At 44.3% G+C, this 12,483-nt stretch overlaps 1 protein-coding gene across 3 annotated transcripts in view; it reads left to right on the top strand.

Annotated features, from left to right (window-relative positions):
- Positions 1-4,779: 4,779 nt before the first annotated feature.
- The window catches only part of LOC148638747 (rho GTPase-activating protein 27-like), a 48,164-nt gene continuing 40,460 nt past the window's right edge, over positions 4,780-12,483 (top strand). Inside the window, exons 1-2 of one of the 3 annotated variants that reach the window (XM_088623199.1) lie at positions 4,780-5,571; positions 10,781-11,679. In XM_088623199.1, coding sequence (XP_088479325.1) covers positions 10,843-11,679 — 837 coding nt within the window. In that variant the 5' untranslated portion in view covers positions 4,780-5,571; positions 10,781-10,842. The remainder of the gene's footprint in view (positions 5,572-10,780; positions 11,680-12,483) is intronic. The other 2 variants (XM_088623197.1, XM_088623198.1) reach the window with 2 other exon arrangements.

Here is a 12,483-nt window from a genome sequence, read left to right as displayed (position 1 = left end):
GTGCACTTATTTTAGCTGACAAATTATATTTTTATGCTTCGTACGTATTACCAACAATGGATACTCTACTGCATTTTTTTCACAGGTATGTTTATCTGCCTCAAGGAGCGAGATTAAACTGTACAGTGATGTGATGAGCAAAATAGGGCATTTTAAAGTTTTCACAGTATTTTTCAGGCATTATTAGAAATTACAATATAGTTTTTCAGTTTTAGGGTGCACAACTTGTACTTAGTGGGAGAAATAACTTTTGAAAAGGAGTAACGTTTCAGATACTGTTTTTACACAGAAGTCTTTCACATGGAACTTAAGTATTTTGCTTTTCAACTGGTGCTTTTGTAAAATGTAGTGCCAGACACGACAAGCTAAGTTGTCTTCTAGTGTGGTCTTTTTGTTCCAGTTTTGTTGTGTCCTTTTGCCTATGTGGGAAAGACTGTAAGATGTCCAGACACTGCATGGATTTTCATGTTTGTCTTTATGGAAAATGCCTATCATCCCTCTCCTCTTAAGAAATGTATCAGCTGTCTTGCGTTCGGCTCTTTTTCCACTGTCAAGGGTCTGTTTTTTTTGCATTTTCACTTTTACAAGGGCAATATTTGGTGCGCCCACGCCGATGTTGAAAATGCCCCAGTGCCTTCTAGTGCACATGTGAAATGAGATTGCGGTGTTAAACCTCTGTATATTTATTAAAATGGAAAAGTAACTTGGAAACGAGCACAAAAGATGTTTGTAAACCGGGTCAAAGCCCCAGGTACACAGTTCCTGATTGGAGAGGACAGTCAGACGGAGAGCACTGTTATGATGATCGTGTGTCGCTGTGCCTCATTTGTGGTCAGGGTGCACCAAAACATCAAGCAGCGCTGCACACTTCCTGCAGTTGCACAAGATGTCTTTTAATTTTAGCTGTCTAGTTCTAGGATACAGGGTAACTTTTTTTTTTTCTGCTCTCTGCTAATCAGAAACCGTATATTTAGGAGGAAAACTTGAAAAATGAGGAACAAAAAGCTCGGAGACATGTAAAACTGAAATCTGTTGTGCTGTGTGGAAAAACAGAAGTTGAGGCCTTTTTTTTCTCATCTTATGATTTGTAATTTTACAGCCTGTACCCAGCCTTTGGTCTACATAATGTGGAGTAAGCACAATTTTCATTAGTGTTGGGAAAAGCCCATTCTAAAATCCTTGCTCTCTTAACTCTGCCATAATGTTCCAAAACAGCTTTGTACTACTTGGTTGCACCCTAATGGCCTACTGTGCCATCAAGCAGGAAATGAGATAACTACAGCGCAGGAAAGCAGAGCAGCTGGCCTGTTTTTTAGGAGGAAAATGAATTTCCTCCAAATAAGTGCGGCCTTGGCTTTTGTGGACTGTCACTGTTTCCGAAGTGGAGCCAGGATTTCCCTCAGGTTCATTGCAGAACAGATGAACCAGAATAACTCACTGACATGATTGCAGAGCAGTTGTACAGTTTAATTATTACAAACCTAGGGTGTAGCATGTTCTAGCATCAGCAAAGTGATGTCTTCTGGGTTGTAGGGTGTAAATCTCTGATCTGTCCAAAACACTAGCAGTCTAGCACAGCAGGGCGGGGCCAGTCACAGCTCAATGGACTGACTATTGCATAAACTAGGTGGCAGTGTGGAGCAGGAGTTCAGAGGGTAAGAGTTGTTGTGTGTTGTGTTGTGTCCCTGAGCTGAAGTTACTTCCCTTTCTCTTCAGCCACCCTGGTTGTGTAAAGGAGGCCTTTTCTGTGATTAGACTAGCTCAGCAATCTGAGGTTTGTACTCTCCCGGCTTAACAATATTGAAACTGGAGGTGACTTCTTGATGATCAAAAAAAAGCTCCCAGACCCCAAAACGTCTTAACACCGCCAAAAGAATCCTTTCAGCTTCCCTTTTCAGTTCCTTGCCTGCAGCAGAGCATATCCTAATTCACTGCCCTATTTGCTCAGTGTCCTCTACGTCACATTATGGAGTTGTTTGATCCCCAAAAAACAAAACAGCATGGGTTATATACTGTAGTTATTTAGGCATGACAGATATTTGTTCGGCTGCTTTTGGCAATGACACCTCTTCAAAGGTCGTTGAAAATTCACTCCTCCTACCTAGTGGTTGCTCAGATGAAGGAAATATTTTAAGACGCAAGAAGGCAATAGCTAGGTCTACAACTCTATGTACCCTAATCAACTTGTGCAAATAGACACATTAAAGCTCAGTATAACTTCATTTTTTACCTACTGTGAATTTAATATTCACGTACCTGCCTCAGTGCTCAGTTTGCTGTTGACGTGGTGAAATGGTAGACAGAACCTGGATTAATCAATAAACAACGGGTAATTAGCGAAAGCTGCCAAAGTTAATCACCACCCAGACTAAACCTGCAAACCGTGCCTGCAAGAGCTCCATTCCTGCTCTCCTCTGTCTTGTGAAGCTGGTGTGTTCTGAGGTTTCGGAGAGAGATCTGAGTTTGGCAAGTCAGGATCTGCTCTGGCAATCACCTAAACATACCTAACATGCCATTGTTGAACACACTTTGTTGCCTGTTTATACATCTATGCCTGTTGGAGGTGTTTACATTAAGATGGGGAACATGATAAGTGCACCTTATTATTTCTTGTGCCTAATGCCACATAAGGCAGACTGCCTTCCTGCCATGCAGTTCTGTCCTGAGTCATGTGAGGCGCCTCATTGTTAGTTAGCTACCTGTTGCTTGCTGGGATAGGCCCCAGCTCCCCTGCAGCCCCGTACTGGAGAAAGTCATTAGAAAATGGATGAATGGATTATAGCGCGTTTACCTTGTTTTTGCCTCTTCAGATGACATCAAATCCACAAATTGATACAAGGAAACTTTTGGTAGGTTTTCAGCTGAGTGAGGTGAACCCTTAATTTTAGGAAAAAAACAACTTGCTTTCATTGTATTTTCTTTGAGTGTTTTAGCTCAGCAGACGGGTTATGATTTCAAGCTTACTTTCACTTATCTGTCACTTATTCAGGAGATGAAAAAGCTGACACCTGAACGCAGGCCCAGTGCAACAGGTTCCCGGATCAGAAAAGGGCAGAGCCCAGCACTGCAGTATTCCTTTGGAATGAAATCCTAAGGAGGGGATGTTCTTGATGAACAGGTTTTAAGAGGACCGGTTTTCCACCTTGTGGACAGTAGGACAATTACAGCTGCTTGTCCCGCCCAGATCTTCAGGATCAGTCAATACATGAGTCATTTTCTCATGATGTGTCAGCCTTCAGAAAACAAAAACAAAGTTCTCAAAAGGGATATGACCTTTATATAATAATGCCTGCATTTTGTAATACACAGATACCAGTATTTAACCAGCTAATCTGACTGGGGTGAACATGTAAAAAAGATGTAAAAGAGAGCTTTAACAGAGACATAGGACAATTAAGTGTGATTGAAGCATGAAGTGCACAGGAAACAGAGATTCCTACGAAGTCCAGTGGAGATCAGAAAATACTTCCTTTGCTCTCTAGAACAAGTGCAGAGTTGAGATTATATGAAAATGAGCCAATGAGGTCTTAAAATAGATGTCACTGACATTTAAAGATAACTCAAATTAATTCCAACGCATTTTCCAATGTCACCCTGGTTGTTTTTTTTAATAATTCAAATTTATTTGGATACATCTCAAAAAAGCAGGCTCATTTTCAAATATTTCATATTCATTTAGAATCTACTTGGGAATTACTTCCTGTGAGTTTTGAAGCATGTCAGCTTAGGCATCGGTACGGTATATAGGCTAAGCCCTGGTGTCCTGGCTAAATTCCCCTCTTGGCTCCCACTGATCTGGCCTGCCTTCATTTTTGCTTTACTTTAATTGCTGAAGCAGTTTCTCATTCCTGCCGTTAACCTCCTGTGCCGAATGCCAGCTGTGTGCCCCCCCCAGCTGGGATCTTCTCTTCGGTGGAGGATGAAGTGGGTTCTCTCCTGTGTGTGAAGCCCTTTGGAATCCTTAGGGATGAAAAGCACTGTACCAACACAAATAAGATAAGACCACTTTATTGGCCATATACAATTTCTTGTGTTAGGAATTTGTGTTTTTAACATACCCCACCTTGCTCTCCATGAGACACACAGACAGGGAGAGAAGCTGGGGGTCAGAGCGCAGGGTCAGCCATTTATATGGCACCCCTGGAGCAGTTGGGGGTTAAGGGCCTTGCTCAGGGGCTCAACACAGTAGGATTCCTCTGCCGGCCACGGGATTCGAACTGGCAACCTTCCAGCCACAGGTGCAGATCCTGAGCCACAGAGCCCCCACACCACCATAGCAGCCTTCTTTCCTTTTTCATGGGAGTCCTGCCACAACAATTCCCCATGGGGCAGTAACACTGAAGGGCTCCTGCCGAAGGATTCCCCTGGTTCCCTTCCTGCCCCAGTGCAGAGCCGCTGTTATCTGGCCAGGCAAGAGGAAACGGAGGAAGCGCAGTGGAGCTGCATTGTGAAGCTGGGAGAAGTCATAGGGGTGTGAATCAGACACAAATCACTCACAGGGGTTATAATTAGAACTGGGCTTGTAACCCTGGAAACTGGTAATATTTTGGTCAGCAAATGGATGCCAAATGGTTTTTTTCTTAAAATATCCGCCTGGCAGCGCATGGGTAAGCCGCCTACAAGGCTGTGATGACTGTGTGCAGTTTGCACGGGGCTCTTTCTTCTACGTGCCTGTCGGTGTTTCTCCTGTACTTCACGAAACGGCTCACGCCCTTCCCAATGACGCCCAGAGGAGGGCTGAAGCTCCGATTGATAATCTTGTCTGCCCGGCGGTACCTGGACTACCCCAGAAGAAGCTAGCCGAAAATAAACCTTTTCCCTTCGGTCTTCTTTGCAGTCTTCTTCAAATGTTTCTGTGTACTTTGAAGGTAGGAGGATCCAGGCGCTTTGTTTTCTAACAAGGCTTGGGTTGTACGCTCTGATACTGACAACCTAGAGCTCATTCATCTGTCAATACTTCAGTCAGGGGGCTGGGATGAGATATTCAAAATCCCTTTGGCAGGTTTTGCATGGTATTATTCCAGAGAATACATGATGATCTCAATTTGGTCTCCTTGGTGAGCACAGTGCTTCACAAGAAAACCAAAATTGCAATTGATGCCTTTTCAGCGTTCCAAACTCCAAGCATGTATGCTTGTGGCATCAGAGAGCTTTATGCACATTATTTCAGGTCTTGCAACACACCAGTTCTAGCAATGCCCTTTGTACCTTGCCTGTCATCTTGTGCACAGAGAGGCAAGCCTCTCACTTCTGTGAACTTGTTCTCTGTATTGTAGAACAGGAAATGAGAGAGAGAGACAGAGGCAGGCAAGTTAAGACCGGTGAGAGTCCCACACGAGACTCACACAACACACACCAGCTACTCCCAGATCCTGCCGTGAAAGCGTTTGACGTTTTTAGACGGAAAAAAAAAATCTCTTGAGGAATTGAGGAGGACAAGCTCTGGAAGAAAGGACCCTAACAGGAAAGAAAACAGACACCAACAACTTATTGCTAAAAGCTGGGAATTGTTTTAGCAGACAAAGCGACTGGAACAGAAGCTAGGATGAGCCAGCTGCCATCTCAGATAAGGTAATTAGTATCATACTTCACATTCTTCGTGGTTACTTTTCATGTAGGTGTATTCTTCAAAAAACTGCACTGCAGAATGTTTTTATAAGTGCTTTGAAGGCTAAAGGCAGTTTTAATTCTGAGACACAGAAAATATATTTTCCAAATATGTCTTTGTAAAAACGGTGAGGCTATATTCTATTTTTTAACCGACATTGACAGTATCTTTAATTTCTGCTCAATTTACTTTGCTTGTGTCTAATTTTTCCCTGAACACAGTGTTTCGGAAGGTGTGTTTTTAAGATATTTTACTCGACCCGTCGTATGGACAGCATCAAAATGCCACATTTGTGAGATCTCTAGATAAAACAGAATGTTGTCTTTGTGTCTTAAATTATCAAAGAAATGCAGCATATTAGCAAGGCACTGGGAAAATGGAATACAATCAAATATTCCTTCCTGGGTGTGTAACCTTAGATATAATTGGATGTCAGTAGCCCGGAGTTCTGTGGTGTTTAGACATCTGAACTTTATGCACACTAATGTGTGAATGACCAGTGTAATGGGTTTCACACATTGCCCAGAACTTCAGTCACCTGTACTGTGGTGTTCTTTTCGTCTTGTAATTAAACCAAAACAATCTTTTTATAAATAGCATACTTGCTTTTGCAGTGCAGAAAAAAAGAGCTTTTGAGTTTTAGGGAGTGGATTCTGCCTGTGGCCTGATAATACCCAATATGTACATTCCAACAAGCTTCTGGTATGCTTTAAAAAAAAAGTTTGAAAGTAGCATTCTTTCATCTGCTGGATTTGTGCAGCTCGTCAAGAGGGAGGAAAAAAAAACACAATGTGTGTTTGCCAGGCTTTGTTTCCTGTATGTATGCTTACTTTTTTATTTTCAATAATACGAATGAAAGAGCAAACTTCCTTTTTATGAACGGTTTCTATTTCCCCCGGGACTCAGATCTGCATTCAGTCTCCAGAGCTCGAGTTGACCATATCTGGTAACTTTTCTGAATCCCAATCCATTGCAATTCAAGCTTTTCTTTCTTCCTGGGGGAAGTGGGGGGTGGGGGGAACAGTTTTTCTTTTTTGAATGAACAAACCCCATGTATAAAACGGCTTCTGAAGCTATAAGCAGCCTGGATGTGACCAAACAGTAATACAGCCAGTGTATTGGTTCAGAACTGTGCAATCTGTAGTTAACAGCACAGCCCCTTTCTTTTAATGGATATCCTGACAGGATGGCAGATATTTAGTTTAAAAGGATCCAGAGGAAAAAGGTTTTTCCGTATTTATGCAACCCATGAATAGGATCAACCTCCCTCAATTGTTCTTTAACTTAGTTTTAAAGTGTCTGTGGGAGGGTTTCTCAAAGGAGACTCCTTTTCTGGCGGTTTTTGAGGGTTTCTCAAAGGAGCCTCTCTTTTCTGGCGTCTTCTTGCACAGACAGGTCTCGAGTCAATTTAGAATTTTGATAATGCCTCAAGACAAGGTAGATCTGGTGTTATTTTAGCATGAAACCTCTTCTCTTACTATTGCAGTATGAAACGCCTGAGAATGAATCCAAATAAATTAGGGAAGAAGGTTTGTTTACTAGGATTGGTCTTATCAGGGTGTTTCCCAGACTGGCAATAAAGCAATCAAAAAACGAGATACATTAAGCTGTAAAACAAAAATGGAATAATAGTTCTCAGGTTTTCCAGGAAGGAATTAATATCAAATCAGAGATTCTAAATTTAGGCCCATCTTTCTGTTCCAAAACATGTATTCTTTTCCAAACCATGGGACAGTGAGCATACCAAAGTGCTTAGAACTCCATCAAACCCAAAGCAGGCTAGTATCCTCTGATATATCTATGTGTTGCTGTGATCAGAGACTCTTGAGTGGCCAGATCGCTAGTCAAGCCATTCAGTTCCAGTGCTTCCGCAGACTGAGCTGGTACAAATTCAGTCCTGTCAGATCAGCCACCCATCCATTTTATAACCACTTCATTCAATTCAGCACCACAGGGTCACTGGAGCCTATCCTGCCAAGCAACAGGTACAAGGCAGGATACACCCTGGAAGGGACGCCAGTCCATCTCACACAGACGCACACGCACTCACACCAGGGCCGGATTTTCCAGAAGCCGGTTGACCTATCTGCATGTCTTTGGACCGTGGGAGGAAACCCACACAAACATAGGGACAACATACAGACTCCACACAGACAGTACTCCAAGTCCAGAAATGAACCCAGGGCCCCAGCACTGAGGAGCAACAATGATAACCACTTAGTCAGCATGCTACCCTTTGGGGTTTTAACCTGTGCTCCTGGAAGCACTTGGCTTGCAAGACAATGGTTTAGCCCACAGAGCAATTTTGGCTCTTCAGTCAGATCAATAAATGTGAATCCTCCGATGTCTGGCCAAAGTCTTTACTTCCCTTGGCAGCACCAGAAAAGTAATACCTGAGAAGGTACCTGAAAATACTTTTCTGCTGCAGAGGTAAATTATCATAAAACACTGCATATTCATGCACTTCAACGCCACAGAACTGCTCTCCACACTAGTGTAGATCCACAGCTGCCGGATTAAAGAATGTTTGTAAGGTCTCAGTTTTTCAGATCTCATAGAGAAGAAGGTGGTGTTCACGTTGAAGAGTGGCTTGTTCACGAAGAGGCGAGTTTGCCTTTTAAAAAGTACTGTGAGGCTACTGATTTACAAGCCCTGATTGACAGCTTTCATTCTTCCTTAGGATGCTTGTTTATTCCCTTCTTTATTTTTACATCTTCAGTCCTCCAGAGCTACACCAAATGCAAATGCATCGGCCGGTAATTTCTGGTTATACTAGAACTACCAGTACTAGTGCATTTGATTGGTGTGCCCTCCTGACTGCATTTCTGAATTGCCCAACTTAAATGTCACACAACAGTCACTCTAATTCCCAGTGCTTCTAAGTTAGAGGCACATTTTTTTTTCTACACAGAAAACTGTTCAGTTTTTGTTTTTGTCACACACACCCAGAATCACGCTTTCCCAGCTTTTCCAGGAATGGAAAATGCTGCAGTGCAAGAAGAGACAGAGACACTTTTCCCTGGTATCCATCACTCACGGGTTCTGATCTCATGATTTACCAGAGACGTCTCAAGAACCTGGCACCTTTGTCATCTGATAGCAGCACAAGTGCAGAAAAAAAGTTCTATGATATTCTATGAAATTTAAAATGTTTAAATTGAAATGAAATTGATCAATGTTGAATTTTCTTTCACCATAGCTGGATCTTCACTGGAAAAAGACACCAGATTCCATAATGCTATATTTTATAAACGTTTTATTGTCAGCCTTCACATCTCACTTCTGACTCTGGGCAGCTAAGGAACTTCTGATTTTTATTGCATCTCAGTAACTGATCTTAATTGTAATTGTTCCCAAATCTTTCATCACAGAAGAGTTTGTTAATATTAAAAATGCTGGAGCTTTCCAGAACATGAGTGAGACTAACTGCTGTGTACTATACTGCAACAGATAATCACCTCTTCTGAAAGGCTTAACTCCGACATGTGAAGTCTGGGCAGCTCAAAAAAGAGAGATTCAGGCCACTACCTATAACTACGGGCAATACTTACTGACTTTGTTCACTTGAGTGACCTAATTTAGGTTTTAGACCTGATCTTTTACCCCTCACCCCCCACCAAAGAAAAAAAAATGTTAGCTTTGTTGGGTCACCCACACGGTGGCTTTGCAGAGACAATGTCTTGAAGTCAGCGTGGAATATTGTTGTGTTCGGTCTGTGCAATTACAGTCAAAGGTCTCCAGAGTATAAGCAGACCCACAGCGCCATATATGGCAAATTCAGGGTGTTTGAAGATGATGTAGGTGAGGTTTTGGGGAAGAGAGACTTCCTGTTCTATGTGTATCTGTAATGCAATTTTCTGAGTTTTGGGTTTTGGTTTAGGTGCGAGATTGCAGAGGTCTGATAATTTCCTGCAGAGCTCAATCAGTTGTGTACAAAGCAGAGACCAGCAGAAAGCAGCACCCATACAGCCACAACAGGTACTGTGTGACCAACTTAGAACAAGAGGCTGTGAAAAGAATAAGATAATTCATTGGATGTATTGCTGTCTTTCTCTGCCACTGACGTTCTTACACAAAAAAATGCATTGCGCTTATTCTTTATCGAATGCCAAATAAGCATCTGTATTCTCCTGTTAAGGCTTGCAGACGTTGCCTGGATTCATTTTTGTTTCTCCTCATTCTTTCACCATTTCATTTCAAGGCAGTGGAGAGCTTCTGTTTTCCAATTGGCTCAGTGTGGTAGCTGCTGCACGATATGTAATGATAAAAATTACCTGACATCACCTAGATATCCAGAGATTTCAGAACAGAGAGAAAACACCCTTCTTCAGCCCGGAGAAAGACTGTTCTCTGCGACTGACGTGGAGAGCAAATCTGCATTTATCCTTTGTGGTAGGCTTGATTGGAGTTTCTGATGTGGTGTCAGCCACCATTTAAAGCATAGTGCATTAAATCATAGCCTTTTCAATATAGCTATGTGGGCAGTGTGTGCACAGCTTCTTAGCATAATATTGTGGATTCATTCTTTGCTAGTTGGCAAATTACCACTCTGTGCAAGGTCAGATACGCAGCAGTGGAGACATCTGCTGGAAGTCAGTGGTGAGCAGAACAAGGTACCACATACTGTTCGGCTTAGATCAGTGCACGCTGTATTTCCAGTTCCTGGTGTTCTGTTGTTGACGGTTTAGTTGTGTTTCCAACATATCTAGAACAGTAAGGCTAGACTGCAGAAAGATGAGGAGAAACTAGGGTTACAGCCCAGAAAACTGCTGTAATTCTCCAGTTTTATTTCTTGTTTAATAGCCTTGGTGAAGATCATAAATTACAAAATAAACTAAATTATTCAAATACAAATGATAGTTATTCTTATTATTAGCCTTCCTGCTTTGTAGGGCTGGGGCCCCGGGTTCAATTCTGGACCTGTGGCGCTATCTGCGTGGAGTTTGCATGTTCTCCCTGCGTTTGGTGTGTTGCCCCCGGAAGGTTAATTGACTTCCGGGAAAACTGGCCCTGGTGTGAATGTGTTTGTGTGTGACTGGCGTCCCGTCCAGGGTGCGTCCCATCTGTTGCTCGCCGGGATAGGCTCCGGCTGCCCTGCGATCCTGAATTGGATAGAAAACGAGTGGATAGTGATAATAACAATGTCGTTTGTTTTCGGGGGGTTTTTTTAAGCTCGTGGCGGAGCCCCCAGCTACCCTGATCTTCTCCGGGGACGCTTGCTGCTGGCCAGCGCGATGTCCGGCTCGGCGAAACAGGAGCTGGTGCTGGTGGAGTTCGAGTACCAGTACACCGGCCGGGATGGGGGTCTCGTGTCCATCAAGCCCAACGAGAGGTACGTCCTGCTGGCGAAGACCAACGACCACTGGTGGCACGTCCGCAAGGACGAGCACACCAAGCCCTTTTACATCCCGGCCAAGTACGTGAAGGAGCTCCCGTCGGCTTGGCCGTCCCCCCTGGACTTCATCGAGCCCAACGGGCCGCCGCCCGCAGAGCCGCCCTGCGAGAGGATGCCCCCGGATCTCTTCGGCGAGAAGCCGGGCGAAGTGACGATCCACCTGCGCTCTCCGGGCACCTCCAGGAAAACGGAAAACCGCATGTCGACGTTTGGCATCCCTCAAGACCTCCACGACCTGCCTTACAAGCGCTCAGGGTTCGCGGAGTCGGTGATCACGCTGAAGCCGCTGTCCGGCGACGGGAGCTTGCTTGTGCCGTGCCTCAGAGATCCGCCGAGCCTCGACGGCGGTACGAAGAGGCACAGCCTGGGACCCTCTGCGCTGATAGGGACCACGGAGGACCCGCAAAAGCTTCACGCTAAGCCCCGGGTCCCGAGCTTCAGCCCGGCGGATCCAGTCCCTTCCAAACCGGCACAACCCGAGTCGGACTCCCCGGAAGGGAAAGACCTCGGTCGGGCCACCGGCACGCACAAGGAACCCGAACCCTCTGCCCTGCACAGCCCAGAGGCCTGCTCTGACAAATCACAGGATTCAGATAACATTTACGAGTCCATCCCGGACTTCACGAACCCCCAGGAATCAACCCCGCAGGAAATACCACCCCCTCTGCCGCCAAAGGTAAGCCGAACACCCGTCTAAATCACACGGACCAGGCTGTGAGACCAGCCTCTGACCCGCTGGAAACGCACCTTTGCACTGAGACCACTGTGAGAGTCCTGGCTCTCGTAGGAGGAATTGGGATTCATCTGTAGCGTTTTAACAGCAAAGCAAGCTTTAGTTTCACCTCAGATTTTACTATAAGACAATAGCAATAATATAATAATAAACTTGATTTTATACAGCGCCTTTAAAGGTGGCTTCTCAAAGCGTTGTGCAGAATGACAACAATAAGACATACTCCAGATATGCACAATGAAAATACACAATGAGAGGAGACAGTAGATGGAGGTACTGAATACAGCAGGAGCAAAAGGGTAAATAACAGAACCAGTTCAGTAAAGGCTCTTTGAAAGAAGAAGGTTCTGTCTGGCTTTGTAGGCGTTTAGGGAAGGTGACTCTCCGATATCCTTAGGGATAACGTTCCAGAGCTTTGGGGCATAACAGGAGAAGGCTCTGTCACCCATAGAGTGTAGACGGGCTTGGGGGACAGATGGGAGACCAGAATTAGAAGAGTGAAGGTTGTGAGGTGGGGAGTAGGATGATAGTAACTCAGACAGGTACTGAGGTGCCAAGCCATGCAGAGCCTTATAGGCGAGTAGGAGGATATTGAACTGGAAGCCAGTGCAAGGACTCCAGGATAGGAGTAATGTGATGACGTGCACTAGACCTGGTTGGGATGTTGGCTGCAGAATTTCGGACAGACTGGAGTTTGTTCAGTGTGGATTTAGAAACCCCAGCGAGTAGAGCGTTATAGTAGTCAAT

The sequence above is a fragment of the Lepisosteus platostomus genome, chromosome 28 (assembly GCF_059453375.1).
Source record: "Lepisosteus platostomus isolate fLepPlt1 chromosome 28, fLepPlt1.hap1, whole genome shotgun sequence".
NCBI classification, from domain to species: domain Eukaryota; kingdom Metazoa; phylum Chordata; class Actinopteri; order Semionotiformes; family Lepisosteidae; genus Lepisosteus; species Lepisosteus platostomus.
This window is presented reverse-complemented; position numbering and strand designations above follow the sequence as displayed.